General features: G+C 46.7%; 3 protein-coding genes across 3 annotated transcripts; 2 read left to right on the forward strand and 1 right to left on the reverse strand.

The window, feature by feature from the left end:
- Positions 1-8,179: 8,179 nt before the first annotated feature.
- Positions 8,180-8,596, reverse strand: LOC147909033 (uncharacterized). The gene has a single exon (XM_087408259.1). The coding sequence runs from the start codon at positions 8,594-8,596 to the stop codon at positions 8,180-8,182; it is 417 nt and encodes a 138-aa protein (XP_087264385.1).
- Positions 8,597-12,816: 4,220 nt separating this feature from the next.
- On the forward strand, positions 12,817-13,833 carry LOC147909034 (uncharacterized). The gene has a single exon (XM_087408260.1). It carries the CDS (start codon positions 12,817-12,819, stop codon positions 13,831-13,833), a length of 1,017 nt encoding a protein of 338 aa, XP_087264386.1.
- Positions 13,834-13,942: 109 nt separating this feature from the next.
- LOC147909035 (uncharacterized) lies at positions 13,943-16,644 on the forward strand. The gene is made up of 4 exons (XM_087408261.1): positions 13,943-14,441; positions 14,525-14,719; positions 14,881-15,853; positions 15,903-16,644. The coding sequence occupies exons 1-4, from the start codon at positions 13,943-13,945 to the stop codon at positions 16,642-16,644; spliced, it is 2,409 nt and encodes an 802-aa protein (XP_087264387.1).
- Positions 16,645-18,006: the final 1,362 nt, after the last annotated feature.

The raw sequence follows: 18,006 nt of genomic DNA on the forward strand, positions 1-18,006 counted from the left end.
TTTGTTTATAATGTAGCCTTGATTATTCTACTTCTCTTATAGTTTACTGACCCGGTCTCCCCTACTTCTATTTGTATACTGAATAATAATGTTAACATTCTAAAATCGTGCGCTCAGTAACATGGGGGGAGAGGGGGTGAAGTGGGTGGCTTCGTATGAAAGTCATACGCCCTTATGCGCTATATAACATTTAAAAAAAAAATTTTTGTTTCTTATTTTTCGAACTCCCCCGATTTATTATCACTATTTAAGTCATAACAAAGATTATTATCAATATTGCAGCCGAAAAATGTTGAAATTTGGAAAAGCTCCTATTCTGCATAATTACCAAAATACAAATTCTCTGTTTTAAAAACACAAAAATTATATAAAAAAATAATTTGTACTTTTAAAAAAGAGATTTCCAATATAAAACAGAGAATTTATGTTTTAAATGGAGACTTATATCCAGCTTCATATCTAGCATAATTCAATGCAAGATATCTGAAATAAAAGTAAACTTTAAAAATTTAATTGATATTTATGCATATTAATAACTGCGTTATATATTCCTGTGTTGAACAAAATAATACACCTAATACACACATTATTGTAAAGATCAATTATTACAAATAGTATATTTATTAAAATAATTATACTTGTGTATTGTACTTGGAGAAGATAATATTTTATTGTATAAAATAAAATCGTAATCTTTTGGAGATTTCATATGAAAAAGTAAGCATAATAAAATTCATTTATCAGAATAACGTCTTTCGCATTCTTTTTCAATAAAGATACGAGGGCAAGTCAATAAGTTCTTGAAAAATCTGTCAGAGGGCACTCGCAATATCATGTCACATTACTTTTTGACAAGTAGCATCTTTCAACTGATTACTATCAAATTTTGAGCGAAATTCATCGCGTAGTTTCATTTCTATAGACGATTAAAGAGAACAACCTTTATATTTTTTGCAAAATAAAAATAACGAGTTTCGTGCAGTGATCAAACATCTACATATGAAAGGTTTAACGTCGAAAAAAATCAAAGCCGAGTTGGATAATGTTCATACACATTCATGCACATCTGCACCAGCGTTTACAACTGTATACAATTGGGTGAATGAATTTAAATATGATCGTACATATGTGATGCACTTTGTTCGGGACGTCCAATTGAGGCTGCTGCGCTATAAATCATCGATAAGTCCACGATATATTCTGACTGATCGACGAGTGAAAGTGCGCGAGCTTGTTGAGACCACAGGCATATCACATGGCACAGTAATTTCAATTTTGCACGATGGGGTATGAAAAAGTTATCGACAAGATGAGTGCCGCGTTTGCTCACTGTGGATAAGTGCGATCGTGTGACGATTTCAAAACAATGTTTAGAGATGTTTCAACGTAATCCAGATGAATTTCTGCGTCGATTTATTACTTTAGAAGAAATATGAATACATTACTTCACACCCGAGACGAAGGAATAGTCAAAACAATGGATTTCATTGAGTGAACCAGCTCCGAAGAAGGCGAAGACCGTGAAGTCGGCCGAGAAGGAGTTTTTTGGGATGCACACGGTATAATTCATATCGATTACCTTCCGTCAAAGCAAACGATCAGTGGCGATGACTACGCAGCTTTATTGGACCGTTTCAACAACATTTTAAAGAAAAAACATCCCTTTTTAGTGAAGAAAAAAGTGCTCTTCCATCAAGACAATGCACATGTGCCCAGCAGATGGCCAAATTCAACGAATTCCGCTACGAATTGCTTTCCCATCCAGCATATTCGCCAGATTTAATCCCCTGCGACTATTTCTTGTTTTCAAACCTGAAGAAATGGTTCGGAGGAAAGAGATTCATCAACAGAGAGCAGCTCATCACCGAAACAGAGGCTTATTTTGAAGGGTTGGACAAATCATATTATTCGGACGGCTTGAAAAAGTTGGAGAATAATTGGATCAAGTGTATTGAACTGAAAGGAGACTATGTTGACAAATAAAAATGAATGAATAAAAAAAAATTTTACTATGTTTTTCTAAAAACTTATTGACTTGCTCTAGTAATAATATTTTTTTCAGAGCTTCATGTTGGTAAATCGGAATATTTTTTCTCGCCATTGTTTCTTGTAACATTTGATTATCTTTCATATTTAAATCATCTTGTGTCTTTTACACTTCTTGTAGTTAATACATATTTTTTTTGTCCTTCATTAAATTATGTTTTTGTTTTCTAAATTACATCAACCATTTTTTTTTCTTTGTTGGAAATAATTTGTCTATTCTAATTCGTTTCACTTCCTTTATTGTTTAAACGTCTTCTCTTCCTGTTTAAAATATACTTCAAATTTTTACAAAAGTTGCATTGCATTGAATTTTCTAATATTATAGAACATTTTTTATATCTTAATATTATTGCTCTCTTTTAATGCAATACTGATATATTCAGGATATTCAGTTTCATAATTCGTCTTGATAAGCTTCACACGTACGCATGTATTATACTGATCGTATTTATTAGGAATAAAATCAATTCTTTTAAGGGCCGTATATACAGTTTGAAATTTAATTGTCAAGACTTCGGGAACATAAGAGATCAATAAACTAAGAAAAAAGTCCTATAGATGTATACTCGCTTTTGCTTCGGAAAAAATTGACAAAATGTAGGTGCTTCATTTTCGCACTGCCTCTCCCGTGTAGAAATATATCCGGAGGAACTCCATACTTTAATATTGGCCCCATATGGGCGTTACTGAGGCATCCAAAATAAAGATTTGTCAAATTCAAGCCCATTTAAGATATAGTTATAGAATATCCTATAAATTTAATTATTATCAAAGAAAATTTGAGATTAAATTGAGTCTTATGGGTTGCAACTGAGCAAACTTAAGTACATTCTGTCAAAAAAGTATCGGGAATTGGTCAATAAAACACAAAATAGTTATTATTCATTTAAATTTATTGTATCGCCTTCAAAGTAGGCTCCTTTCGAAATAATACATTTATGCCAACGAATAATCCAATCATCAAAACATTTTTTAAACGCATTTTCCGGAATCGACTTCAGTTCTCGCCGCGAATTCTCTTTTATGTCTTCTATCGACTGAAAACGAGTGTCTCGAAGTGGTAATTTGAGTTTTGGAAAGAGAAAAAAGTCAGCCGGAGCCATATCTGGTGAATACGGTGATTGTTCAATGATATTTGTTTAGTTTTTGGTCAGAAATTCGTTCACAATGATAGCCTTGTGAGATGGTGTGTTATCATGGTGCAAAATCCATGAGTTTGTTTTCCACAAATCTGGCCTTTTTCGACGAATTTGCTCTCTCAAACGCCGCATAACGCCCAGATAATATTCTTTATTATTTCTCTCAAACTGAAATGACGATTTTCAATCACCATTTCCTTCACTTTATCGATGTTAACTTCAGTTGAAGATGTTGATGGCCGACCAGAGCGAGACAAATCTTTCACCACATCTCGACCGCTTTTCAATGCACTGTACCATTCATATGCACGTGTTTTTGATAAAGTCGATTCACCGTAAGCTTTCTGTAACATCTTCAGCGATTCGGCACACGAAATTCCATTTGCAATACAAAATTTGAGACAAATTCTTTGTTCGATCTTTTCATTCATTGTAAAAATCGTAAAACACACTTGAGATGAACTGATAAAATCGAGCACTATAATCACATTAAATGACAGATGGCACTCCAACTCCGCGTCAGTATAGAGGACAGTTATGCCAACTTAGCAACAAAAAGAATTTTGACAATTCCTTTAAGCGGGCTTTTTAAATGATCAATTCCCGGTACTTTTTTGACAGAATGTATAACTATTTTGGAAATAAAATGGAATCCAAACTAGACCTGCACCCGTGACTAGGGAACTTAAGTTAAACTATCCTAACTATACCTTAAATGGGCATGAGTTCGACAAACCTTTTTACTTTAGCCTATATAGGGCTCTAACATTGTAAGAAATTTAGAGAAAATAAGCACAATTAGAGAAACTATCATGTCAAGGCTGTGTAGGAGTCAATGGCAGGACGGAAATCTATGCACAGGAGACCAGGCCTCAGTTCGAATCTCGAAGCGCTCTGATATTTTTTTCGCTTATTTCTTACAATATTAAGCATGAAATGCTAGGATAAATTTTCTCACGAATATATGAGCCCTATTGTTCGAGAGCGAGTCAGAGAGAGAGCGCTGACGTGAAATTTTAAAGTGATACGGCGTTTAGTTGTATTTCGCTTCAATCCAAAAATATTCTTTGCGAATATTCGGCGGTTTTCTTTGCGAATCAAACACGGCGGTTTTCTAGCGGCGGAGCGTCTCCTTGCGGTGTACTGATAGCGATGCGTTGACTCAGAACGGCGGAAAAACTAAGAGAGGCGGAAAACTAAGAGAGGCGGAAAACTAAGAGCGGCGGAAAACTAAGAGCGGCGGAAAAACTAAGAGAGGCGGAAAACTAAGAGCGGCGGAAAAACTAAGAGAGTTATTGCTTCTCGGTTTTGCCTTTTATGCTCTTTTGAGAACAAAGGCTTCCCTTTGCATTCGCCTATGAGATTTTTATACATTGAAAAATTTGAGATGATCCTCTATGTCGGGTGGCGATTGGCGATTTCGAGCGCCACGGCCAAGCGGCATGCTATTATCATGCGCGCCCGTTAAATCTGGATTCTTGATTGGGATGAACGCATATTACGCGTTTTGCGTCACGCGATCGCGCGTGCGCTGCGACCGATCCGAATTGGTTCGCCGTTATAGCGGTTGAGATCTGCGTACGTGCGACGTGCGGCTTAGCTTATTGTTTTTTTTTGACTTTATCGACGAGGTGATAGCCGAGTTTATGTTTTGGAAACTTCTAAGAACGCTTGAGATCCTTCTAGAAGCTTTCGATCCGTATGTCGCACGAAATGCCAAATATGAAAATTATGTACATGTTGACCGTATCTCGAACATTCCGCCCGCCTTGTCACGCAGTGACGAAATTGATGATCACTCTTGGCAAGTATGCAGATGTCGCGAGTTCTGGTTGCTTGGGAGATCGCGGCGTTTCAGGTGGCGCAGGCTGATGATGTGTGCGCGTTCCGTGCACGGTATCGGCAGCCTATGCGTGCACATGATCGGATGCGCTCTGAGTTTAAATTAAGAAAAAGGTATTCAGGAGATGCAATGACGCAGACGCGGTCATGTAATTTAGCTACGACATCGATCAAAGTAAATTAGCCGTCAATCGCGATTGCAAGGCGTAGGTTGCGCAATGGTTGCGAAAATAGAACGTAGTCAGAATAATTTAGAAACGAAACGGCGAAAATGTAACAGGATAGTACATTGGATAGTACATTGCATCGAACGGTAAACATGCAATTTTCAAAAAGGAGAATAGGAAGATTCGCATCCTCGAAGAGTGCGAAAAGTAAACAAAGTAAACGCGAGCATTACAATGATTGCAGGCGCTTTAACCGACGCGAATACATTGACGAAGATCGCGCGGTTCTTCACAATGTGCGGTTTACTGTTCTTGCGAGTCCGCGTGTAGAGTTGGCGAGGCAGCAGGTCCAGGCAGCATCACTAATTTGACTGGGTCGGATGAGCTCGGAAGACGCTGTGCGGACTGTTGCCACTCGGGTCACCCCGTCCTCTCCTGGGTGCAGCTTGGTGATGCGAGCAAGAGGCCATTTACTCGGCGGTGATGTCTCCGAAGCAATAAGGCATAATGAGTCAATTTGAGGCGCGGCGCTGACCTTGCACCACTTCGGGCGTGAGGTCAAAGAATGCAAGTACTCTCGCGACCACCTTTCCCAAAAGTGGTCACGCATTGCCTGAAGATGCTGTCAACGAGAGAGAGAACTCGTTGCCTTCTCTGCGAGCGACCTCTCTGGAATGGCTAGCAGCGGAGCTCCGATGAGCAGGTGTCCTGGCGTGAGCGCTGAGAGGTCGTCGGGATCGTCGGACAACGCCAGCAATGGCCGAGAGTTCAGGCAAGCTTCTACTTGAGCCAGAAGAGTACTCATCTCCTCAAAGGTGAGCGTGGTGTCGCCGATCACTCTCCGAAGATGGTACTTCGTTGACTTCACCGCTGCTTCCCAGAGGCCACCGAAATGAGGTGCGGAAGGTGGGTTAAAATGCCACCGGATTCCCTCTGTGGCCGCAGCATTCGCGATGTGGCTGCCGTTGGTGGAAGATTTGCGAACAAGCTCTCGTATCTGTGGGTCGGCGCCCACGAAGTTCGTGCCACAGTCGGAGTAGATGTCCGAGCAGATTCCTCTCCTTGATGTGAACCGACGAAGCGCGGCCAGAAAAGCGTCCGTCGTGTAGTCGGACACGACCTCCAGATGCGTGGCCTTGGAACAGAGACACACAAAAATTGCGACAAAGGCCTTGTGGGATCGGTGCCCGCGCCCTCGGCTCGTGCGGATGAAAATTGGCCCGGCGAAGTCGACACCGGTTCTGAGGAATGGACGTGCAGGAGTTACGCGTCCTTGAGGGAGGTTGCCCATCGGCGGCTGTGGCGTGACCCCTCTCCATCTAATGCAAGTGACGCACCGATGCAACCAGTGTTTCGTTGTGGCTCGTCCTCGAGGAATCCAGTACCGCAGTCGCAGCAGTCCTAGAATCAATTGCACCCCTCCATGGAGTGCTCGGCAGTGACATGAAATTATTAAGAGGCGTGCGAGGTGTGAGTGCGGCGGAATGATTGTTGGATGCCGCTCGTCCGGAGAGAGAAAAGCGTGCTTTAGGCGACCTCCGACTCTCAGCACTCCTTGCTTGTCGATAAACGGACTCAAGGTCCGCAACTGGCTTCGAGGCGGCATCGGGCGTTGATCCTCTGCGGCAGTGACCTCGCGTGGATACTGCAGTGCCTGAACTGCTCGGATCCATCATCCGAGTGCCGCGTCGATTTCATCGGATGTCAAGGTCGACTCCAGACTTTCTTTTGTTGCTGGCGATCTTCGTTGGTGCCGCCAACGCAAGCACCACGCTGTGACCCTCAGGAGCCGGTGAAGTGAGGAGAAGGAGCTCCGGCTCCGTGACCACCCTTGACGTGATGGTGTGAGCGTGGGTGCTCGAATACTTCCTCCGATGGAGTTTCAAGCTGAGCGTTAGGTCAAGTCGAGTCATCCGTGAGCAGCCAAGGGGGGCCTGACCACCAGAGCGAGTGATCTATGAGCTCTCCTGGTGTTATTCCCCGAGAAGCGCAGTCGGCAGGGTTGTCCTTCCCAGGAACATTGTCCTTCTGGAAGCGCTTCTTGGATTATGGACACGCGGTTGGCCACGTACGTCTTCCATCGAGAGGCGTGACCCTGGATCCAATAGAGTGTGACCTTCGAATCAGACCAAAGAGTGACTGGAGCTGTGGACAGGCTTAAAACGGTACGTGCGTGCGCGACCAATTTTGTGAGCAAGGCGGCGGCGCACAGCGCGGCAAGGACACCGGTTTGATCGGAGCGACCTTACTCTTTGCTGCCAGCAGGAGAACTTTGATCTCGTCAGTGCTGATGACACGAAGGTACACCACGGCCGTGTACCCTCGTTCGGATGCGTCGGCGAATCTGTGCAGTTCGATCTTAGCGTCCTTGGCGCCTGTGTTCAACCAGCGGTTGATTCTGAGCTGTTCCAGCCTTGGGAGTTCCTTCAGGAAACGGCTCCACTGGTGGGCGTCTGCTTGCGGGAGCGGGGCGTCCCAGTCCAGCTTCTGCAACCATGCTGATTGCAGCAAGATTTTTGCGCGAATCACTACTGGTGTCAACCACCCGAGCGGGTCAAGCAAGCGCGCGGTCTCCGAGAGAACTTTCCTCTTGATGAAACTCTCAATGGTGCAGCCTTGAATTGAAAATGCGAAGGCATCGTCCACCGGGTGCCACTGCAAGCCCAGCGTTGCATGACCCTCGTGTTCCCACGACCGCGAATCCGCGAGACAATGATCCGACGGAATGCCGACGAGAATTTCCGGATGATTGGTTACCCATTTTCTCAGCGGGAACCCGCCCGCCATGCACGGCTGACGGAGCTCGGATTGCTTCGCGATCGCCTCTTCTCTAGTGTGTGCTCCGGTCACAATATCGTCGACGTAGCAGTCGTGTTTCAATACGTCGGAACCTCGCGGAAATCTCGCGTTTCGTCATCGGCGAGCTGGCGAAGAGTACGGAGCAAGAAACGACGCGCACGACAGACCATATGTCACCGTGTTCAATCAGTACTCGCGAACCGGATCGTTGAGTGAGTGACGCCAGAGAATACGTTTATAATCTCTGTCTTCAGGTGCTACGAGGATTTGGCGGTACATTTTCTCGATGTCCGTCACGATCGCGTATCGGTGCCATCGCCATCTGGTTAGCACATCGGCGAGCAATGGCAACAAGTTAACGCCGATCAATAGCTGAGAGTTCAGTGACTTACCGGATCTTGTACTCTGAGATCCTTTGAACACCACTCTGAGTTTGGTCGACGAGCTCGATTCTCGGAGCACTCCATGGTGAGACAGGTAGCATCTGGCTTGAGATTCCGATGACCTTGGCACTGCCTCCATGTGATGCAACTCTTCGTATTCCTTCAGAAAGGCACGGTACAGACTTCCGAATCGAGCATTGCAGTCGCATCGTCGCTCCATGGCGGCGAGCAGTCGCTCGGCTGATTGGCGGCTGTCGCCGAGTGCTGCCGGCGGCGCGGCAAATGGCAGTCGCACAATGTACCTCCCTGCAGCGGTGCGGCTATGCGTCTAAGCAAAGAATTCCTCGCATCGTTGCTCGTCTGGCGTGATGGACACTGAGGCGGAAGGTTCCTTCTCTTGCTCCCAAAAACGTTGCACGAGCGCGGTCAGCTCGTGATCGGCGGTGCACTGGAAAGAGCGGTGTGGAGTCGCTGGGAGATTCTCGCCGCAGCCTCCCGAGAGAATCCATCCGAGCAGAATATGCTGAGCGACGGGAGTGTGCGGATTGCCTTTTCGCAGGCCCTCTTACAGAATGATGGAGCACACTTTCGCACCGAACAGCATCTCGATGGGATCGGCGGCCGAGAATTGCGGATCGGCTAGCTGGAGACCTTCGATGTGAGGCCATGTAGTCTTATATGTCGTGGCTACTCCTTGATATAACGAGAGACGTGGCAGGATAAAAGCAACAGCGGTGACTCGAGCTCCATTGATCCTGAAGGTGAGATTGAGAGACACCTTCCCGCGACAGGAACCCGAGGATGAGCCGCCGATGCCAAAGATTGAGATTGCCGCGCGAGATCGCGGCAGGCGCAAGCGCTAGACTAGAGCCTCGGAGATCAAGGACACTTCCGATCCTTGATCGATCAGGACTCTAACCGGGTGTGGATCCTCGTGACGATCGTCGACGGTGATTCTCACGGTAGTAAGCAGGATGGCCTTGCACTCGTTGTCTTGGCGCACAGCGGTCAACACACTGGCGTCGGCGGGTTTCACAGCGATGTACGCTTTGTGCAAGAGTGTGTGATGTCTCGCCTTGTACGAGAAGCATGTCTTCGTTGACTGACATTTCGCGACAGGGTGCGAACCGAGGCAATTGTAGCACAGTCGATGTGTCTCGGCGACGGACTTTCGCTCGAGCGCAGATTTCGACTTAAATTGTTCGCACACCATTATGCCGATCTTTGCACAGGACGCAACCGGGAGCGTCGGCCACTCGTTTGATGACGTGCGACTTCGCGGTTCGCAGTGGATCTCCAAGGACCTTAGTAACCCTTTGGCGGCCTTGAGAATCAGCGTTCTCCTTGTAATGAAGTCCAACAACGTGTCGTGGTTTGGTAAGTCCGTGAAATCGCTCATGTGCGATTCACACTCGAGACGCGTTTTCGGGTCGAAAAGCTCGATGACTAGGTGATTCAAAAGGTCGAATCCATGTGAATCAATTGGTCTCCCAATACTTTCTTGGCCGTTCACGACACTGATCGCGGCGTTGTAGATGCGGCTAAGTTCCTCGGCGGTATCGCTTTTCATTTTCTGCACTGAGGTGAACGTGCAAAAATTGGAGCGCGACAACTCCCGTTTATTCTCATAATGCTTGCAGAGCAGCGCCCACGCGCGCGAATAATTGTCTCCGGTTACGGCCAGCGGGCGTATCAACGCCTCCGCGGATCCTTCCAAGCAATGCTTTAAGTGGTGAAATCTCTCTACGTTTGAGATAGACGGATTGTTGCCAACGATGGACAAGAATATATCCCGGAACGATGATCAGTCTTCAAATGCGCCCGAAAACTATCGGATCGGATTTTTAAACGCGGCAGCGCCGACTTGGTAGAACAATCGGTTCCCGATTCACTCGGAGGAGCTGTACTTGATTTCTCAGCCTTGAGCTTTGTCCGGTAATCGTTCAGCATGCTGCGCTGCTGCACGTACGTGATTTCGGCGGAATCGGCAAATTGAGACGTGTTGTACTCACTCTGATCGAAGGCTTCCTTGTAATGTGCTCGAATAAGCTCGTGTTGTTTTTCAAATTTCGTCCACAGCTGATCGAGAAGCGCTGAGCGGGTTTCGACAGCGTGGAGGGTGATGTTGACCATCCCCATTTTCTTCAAATTGGTCACTGACCTGGCCATGCGACCGTGGATGTCACTCTGGGCGGTCAGCAAGGCGGTTATTTCGTCACTCATGATTTCACTTGCGAATTCTTCTCTCTCTGATTCTCTGGATAATACGCGCACTGAACGCGATAATGTTCCCGAACGAACAATAAATTCGACGAAGGCGAATCCGGCTCGAAGGACCAATAATGTTCGAGAGCGAGTCAGAGCGAGAGCCCTGACGTGAAATTTTAAAGTGATACGGCGTTTAGTTGTATTTCGCTTCAATCCAAAAATATTCTTTGCGAATCACACTCGGCGGTTTTCTAGCGGTGGAGCATCTCCTTGGCGGTGCACTGATAGCGATGCGTTGACTCAGAACGGTGGAAAAACTAAGAGAGGCGGAAAACTAAGAGAGGCGGAAAACTATGAGAGGCGGAAAACTAAGAGCGACGGAAAAACTAAGAGAGTTATTGCTTCTCGGTTTTGCCTTTTATGCTCTTTTGAGAATAAAGGCTTCCCTTTGCATTCGCCTATGAGATTTTTACAAATTGAAAAATTTGAGATGATCCTCTGTGTCGGGCGATTGGCGATTTCGAGCGCCACGGCCAAGCGGCACGCTATTGCCATGCGCGCCCGTTAAATCTGGATTCTTGATTGGGATGAACGCATATTACGCGTTTTGCGTCACGCGATCACGCGTGCGCTGCGACCGATCCGAATTGGTTCGCCGTTATAGCGGTTGAGATCTGCGTACGTGCGATGTGCGGCTTAGCTTATTATTTTTTTTTGACTTTATCGACGAGGTGATAGCCGAGTTTATGTTTTGGAAACTTTTAAGGACGCTTGAGATCCTTCTAGAAGCTTTCGATCCGTATGTCGCACGAACGCCAAATATGGAAATTATGTACATATTGGCCGTATCTCGAACACCTATTTACAGTTATATAAAATATGCCCAGATTAAAATTTTATACTCTTGATTTAATTTTGGATTGCCACGCTTTTTTATCTAGACCCCACGTTGGCTCTTATCTGGGCCAAGTTTGAAGAACAATGTGGGGCCAAGGTAAAAAAATGTAACAATTCAAAATTGGACCAAGGTGAGCATCGGGTCTCAAATAATGTAAAGAAAGTTAACTTGGCCTCGAATACAGCCTAGAAAGAATTTCCACACGGACTGAAATATTATCGTCACTGAAATCCTTCACTGAAATGATCATCTGATTTGACTCAAATGGATTTCTTTGTGTGGGGAAACCTTGAAACAGGCTGTTTATTCGTCATCAATCAACTCTAAAGAAATTAAAGAAATCGAATCGAGACTGCAAAAATATCATGCGCCAAATATCATCAGATCAGTGTTTGACTGCAACACGAGCTGTTTGTAATATATGCATTGTTGCAAGAGGTCAACATTTTGAACAATATCTACATTGAGCAAGTGAATAAATATAATATAAAATAAATATAATAAGTAATAAAAAAATACAAAAATGAAAACCATGTTTTATCTTTTTCTCCAAAACAAACATATCTCTACAGAGATATGCTTTTTTTTTCTTAATTTAATGATCCCCTACACGCTTCCGCAATTTTGACATTTAAATTCCAAACAACTTGTATTTGTGATGTCGGAAGATCTGAGAAGCTATAATAGAAACACGTTGTTAAAAAAAAATATGTTCTTTGTATTAAAAAATTGCGTACAATTGATAAAAAATGTTTTGTTAATAACTTTTTAATGAATAATGGGCACTACAAAAAGTTGGTGACCTTGACCTCCTTGAACAATCAACATCAAAGACAGTCGGAAGTCATTTAGAGCTATGTAAAGATAGATCAAGTTTTATCAAGAGTACACTCTCAGGAGTCGGCAATTACTGCTAGATAAAGTAAATCGCGCTATTCGCTCGACTTTTTATAATAATAATTATTAGGAATACTACAAAACGCTGTTTTGATTGGTTAGACCTTTTTATTCATTTCAACTATACGATTAGCTTTGACATAGGGGAACTATTACATATTTGCATATGAATAACATTAATAGTAAGTAAACAAGGGGGATTCTAATCCAGGAGCTCTGAGAGAGGGGGAAATAGCCGCGGGGAGGGGAAAGGGTGACGTCACAGGGGAGAATGACGTCACAGAGAGAAGGGGAGGAGGAAAATGACATCACAGTGGGTGACGCTACTAGGCGATGGATGGCGGTGCAGGACGAGAATGTCCCGGGTGCGGGAAATTACATAGCGGAAAATTATGTAGCGGAGGTGTACGAAAATTTGCAAGGGTAAGCACCAAGTGATGGTGTGTGAAGAATTCAAGAAGAAATCCGCTGTCGACCGCAAGGCTATTTTGCTCGCAACTGCGCGAGTTTCCATCGCTGATCGTCACGGCAATCGGCATACCACACGCGTGCTCATCGACCAAGGTTCGGAAATTTCTTTGATTTCCGAGGTTCTGGTCCAGCGCCTACGCCTGCCACGCTCTCGATCCGCAATCGAAGTCATCGGCATCAGCGGCAAAAGCTCCGGGCCCAGCAGGGGAAAGGTGACGCTCAAGGTGACCTCGTTAATCACAGGGACCGACTTCACCGTCGGAGCCTTTATTCTGCCGCGTCTTTCGCTTTACCAAGGCTCTCACGCAAGGATCAGAACGGAGTGGCCACATCTAAAGGGGCTCCAATTGGCTGATCCGGACTACGCAGCAAACGACTCTATTGAGCTACTTTTTGGAGCGGAAGTATGCTCGATCATTCTCCAGGATGGCCTTCGCAAAGGAGGCCCCCAAGCGCCTATCGCTCAAAAGACACTGCTCGGCTGGATCTTATCGGGAGGTTGCGATCAAGTAACCAACTCAGCACAGCGCCACTCGCTTCAGTGCACCGCAGATCATGAGCTAGTCGAACTTGTGCACCGCTTCTGGGAGCAGGAACGAGAGGTGCCCGCTCCCGTCGTACTCACGCCAAAAGAGCAGCAATGTGAAGACATTTTCGCGCTGCAGCACCAACGCACTGCCGAAGGACGATACATAGTGCGACTACCTTTTGCATCTCCGCCGACGACGCTTGTTGAGACGCGAGGATCTGCTGAACGACTCTTAATCGCCATGGAGCGACGCTGTGAGAGAGACGTACGATTCGGCGATCTCTACCGCGCCTTCCTGAAGGAATACGAGGACCAAGGTCACATGGAATTGACGCAAGAACCTCCGAATTCTAGCGAAGAACGGTGCTACCTTCCACATCACGGCGTCCTTCGAGAATCCAGCACCACTACGAAGCTCAGGGTCGTCTTCAACGAATCGCAGCGTACAAGGTGAGTCACTCAATACTCATCTGCTAGTTGGGGCTAACTTACTCCCATCCCTCGCGAACGTACTTCTGCGGTGGCGGTGGCATCGGTACGCGATAGTGGCTGACATCGGAAAGATGTATCGGCAGATTCTTGTTCATCCCGACGATCAAAGGCATCAATGCATTCTCTGGCGACACAGCATTGATGAGCCTATACGCGAGTTTACTTTGAAAACCGTCACTTACGGTCTCGCTTGCGCGCCATTTCTCGCCATTCGCACTCTGCGTCAACTCGCCGATGACGATGGATCGCGTTTCCCTCGAGGCGCAGATGCGTTACGACACGACTGCTACGTCGACGATGTCGTAACCGGAGCGCATAACAAAGACGATGCTATCGCTCTCCAAGTCGAGTTCCGCAACCTCTGCATGGCGGGCGGGTTTTCTCTCCGGAAGTGGGCCGCCAACTGTCAGGAGCTTCTTCGCGACATTCCGCCCGAGTATGGCCTCACCAGAGACTCGCGGTCGTGGGAACAAGAGAACCACTCAACGCTGGGATTGCGCTGGTATCCAACCAGGGACGAATTCGCCTTCTCTGTTCCTCCTCGCACCGTCGTCGTGTTTACCAAGAGAAGTCTGCTGTCGGAGACCGCTCGACTCTTCGACCCGCTCGGATAGCTGGCTCCAGTAACCATTCAAGCAAAAATTCTAATTCAGTCGGCCTGGCTGCAACAGCTAGATTGGGACGCACCATTGCCGTCAACCATCTGGAAAGTGGAAGCGGCTCTGGGAAGAACTTCCACTGCTCGAGAAGCTCAGAGTCGGTCGCTGGCTCGGCACCGGCGACACGAGCTCTCACCTTGAATTACACGGCTTCGCAGATGCGTCCGAAAGAGGTTACGCCGCTGTTGTGTACCTTCGCATCACCGCAAACAATCAGACAAAGACTCGATTATTGATAGCCAAAAGCAAGGTCGCGCCGATCAAACTTGTTTCTCTCCCGCGACTCGAACTCTGCGCCGCCGCCTTACTTTCAAGTGTACTCTTGCACTCGCGCTCTGTGCTAAACTTAGCTGCAACGCCAGTGATCTTGTGGTCAGACTCCAAGGTTACGCTCCACTGGATTCGAGGTCACGCCTCTCGCTGGAAAACTTACGTGGCCAACAGAGTATCACGAATCCAGCAGCAACTTCCGGAGGCTCAATGGCGTCACGTCCCGGGCAAGGACGACTGTGCCTCCCGGGGACTGACACCACGCGAGCTCCTCAGCCATCCCTTGTGGTGGACGGGTCCCGCATGGTTATGCGGAAATCCGACGCAATGGCCAAGCATCCATCTGGAGCCCATCAAGGACGTACCGGAGCAACGGGCCACCACACTCGCGGCAGTCATCAAGAGCAACCACGAGCCGGAAAAACTCCTCAGGTTCTCGTCATTACACCAATTGCTGAGAGTGACTTCCTGGTGCTTGCGTTGGCGTCACCGCAGTCGCTCAGTGAGATCTGTGGACAATCAGCTCCACGGGTCAGCGCTTCTCCCAGCCGAACTCGACGCAGCACTCCTTCAATGGATTCGCGTAGTGCAGTCACGACATTATCAGGAGGAGAGGACAGCTATCGAAAACAAACGCGATCTTGCAAGATCCAGCCATCTGCGAACCCTCAGCCCGTACATGGACGAACGGAGTCCTGCGAGTCGGAGGACGCCTCAAGCACGCAGCGCTGTCTTTCGACGAGCGACATCCTCTCATCGTGCCTCCAAGGTCATGGCTCACTCGCCTGCTGGTGGAAGCCTACCATCGCCGTACTCTCCACGGAGGAGTTCAGATGACCCTGGGAATGCTTCGCCTCCGGTTCTGGATTCCACAAGGCCGAGCGGTGGTCAAGCGATGGCTGCATCAGTGCATGACATGCACTCGGTGGAGGGCTGCCACTCCGCAACCGAAAATGGGAAACCTTCCTCCAGGAAGAGTGACTCCTGCACGACCATTTCTTCACGTGGGCATCGACTACGCCGGGCCTATCTTCATCAGGACGAGCAAAGGGCGTGGGCACAGCGCTCACAAAGCGTTCATCGCGATTTTCATTTGTTTTAGCTCCAAGGCCGTTCACCTCGAGGCTGTTTCAGCATACACCACCGACGCGTTTCTGGCTGCTCTCCGTCGCTTCACATCTCGCCGAGGACTTTGTACGGACATCTATTCCGATTGCGGCACCAATTTTTCGGGCGCCGACCGGCAACTTCGAGAGATGCTCCGAGTCTCCTCGTCAGAAGGACGAAAGATCGCACACGTCGCTACATCAGAGGGGATCCATTGGTATTTTAATCCCCCTTCGGCACCACATTTTGGTGGACTCTGGGAGGCGGCCGTGAAATCTGCCAAGTATCACCTGCGCCGAACCATCGGCGAAACCAGGCTCACCTTCGAGGAAATGAGCACCCTGCTCGCACAAGTGGAGGCATGCCTGAACTCCCGTCCCAGGCATGCCCTCTCATCACGACTCCGACGACCTCACGGCTCTGACACCAGGTCACCTGCTCATCGGGGCACCACTGCTGGCCATTCCCGAGCCTTCCTTGTCGGACAAGAAGGAAAATTTGCTTTCCAGGTGACAACTTATCCAGCGAATGAGAGACCACTTCTGGCAGAGATGGTCACGCGAGTACTTACACACTCTGGCTACCAAAATGGACCAAGGACGCTTTGCCACCACGCATTGGATCGCTATGCATCATTCGTTCCGAGCTCTCACCGCCAAATAAGTGGCCACTGGCACGGATCACGCAGCTACATCCTGGAGACGACGGCGTGGTGCGAGTGGTCACAGTCAAAATAGCCTCATCCGAATTAACTCGTCCTTTGGTCAAATTAGTTTTTTTGCCAGAGAATGCTAACGCGTTTATCTCGCACGCTAATGCATCAAATGTAAAGGAGAGCTTGAATTGATCGCGTGTACTTTCGTAAATCATTGCTTCAATGTTATTTGTCATATAACTCTCGTTTACAGTTCAAGCTCTTCCACGGAATCATTGTATTGTATCGCTTGTCTTATGTACGCGTTTACTGTTTTTTTTTATTGTAATCTCAATGCGTTCATCGCAAGTACCTACGCAAGTACGTGTGCTCCGACGTGCTGTGTCATACACGTGTCCTCAGGTTGAAAGTCCGGAACAGCAAGTACAACGAAATTATTTACCGCGTAAATCAAATGTTCGCCCTCTTAAAAGAAATTTGCTAGTAATCACTTTCGATCAAACAAGCATCGCCCGAGGTAACTTCTATACATATATCGTCACGGAGATGACGAGGCGGGCGGGAATGTTTGAGATCGTTAATTCGGGAAAAGCAAGAATTCTTTCAGTCGACCGACAGTAATTGTCATTGAACGCACGCATAAAGTGAGCTCGTGATTTCATCTCGAGCATGATCTTAATCCTCGTTAAAATCATCGATTTGGCATTCTTTGTTCTTTTAAACCAATTCGGTACACGCAAACAAGCTCCGGCAACGGACAATCGAAAGTTCTAGAACAATTCAATTCGCGCACGCGAGCGCCGCGCTCCGACGAATACGTCACGCGCTGTCACCAATCCCACGCACGGATTTTCTGTCCCGCATGACTGTTACGTTGAACGTCATTAGAAAAGAATCCAAAGCGCCAATCAATTTTGTACAACTAATGCCACGTAATAATTACGATTGTGGCAAAATTTTATTGGATTTTTCCCAAGAAGAAAGCCCAGGCCGAAAGTAATAAATGCTTCGATCTCGCCGTCCTCTTTCTTAGAGTTTTAGACTTCTTAGAGTTCTTAGAGTCATAGTCTCGCTACTATATCGCTTCGTAAAACCGCCGTGCTAACCGCTTAGTGAAAACCGCCATAAAACGAATCTTTTCGAGAAGTGCCGAGAAAATTGCCGAGATTTTCCATCACCGCGATTCCAACTACAATTTAGAAAAGGTGACCGCATTTAATATTCTGTTAATCTAATATTTAATTAATTATATTTTCTGAATTTGTAACTGTGCATATTAAAGAAAATTCTTTTGTTAAATTACAAAGAAACGGAGTTCTCTTTACTGTCGTGTATCATATCAACCTTGTGCCGTTTTCTCACTCGAATCTTTCCGCGCGGTGCATTCCCGCACATCAAGTATAAAAAGTATAATCGATGGTTTCATATATAAACACTTTTCATT

Source organism: Acromyrmex echinatior, chromosome 7 (assembly GCF_024713525.1).
Source record: "Acromyrmex echinatior isolate Ae372 chromosome 7, ASM2471352v2, whole genome shotgun sequence".
NCBI lineage: Eukaryota > Metazoa > Arthropoda > Insecta > Hymenoptera > Formicidae > Acromyrmex > Acromyrmex echinatior.

Coding starts and splice junctions, on each gene's coding strand:
- LOC147909033 (XM_087408259.1), bottom strand. CDS start 8,596: ATGGAGCGACGATGCGACTGCAATGCTCGATTCGGAAGTCTGTACCGT.
- LOC147909034 (XM_087408260.1), top strand. CDS start 12,817: ATGGTGTGTGAAGAATTCAAGAAGAAATCCGCTGTCGACCGCAAGGCT.
- LOC147909035 (XM_087408261.1), top strand. CDS start 13,943: ATGTATCGGCAGATTCTTGTTCATCCCGACGATCAAAGGCATCAATGC. Junction 14,442..14,524: donor CGTCGTGTTTACCAAGAGAA/GTCTGCTGTCGG, acceptor ATTCTAATTCAG/TCGGCCTGGCTGCAACAGCT. Junction 14,720..14,880: donor AGAGGTTACGCCGCTGTTGT/GTACCTTCGCAT, acceptor TGCTAAACTTAG/CTGCAACGCCAGTGATCTTG.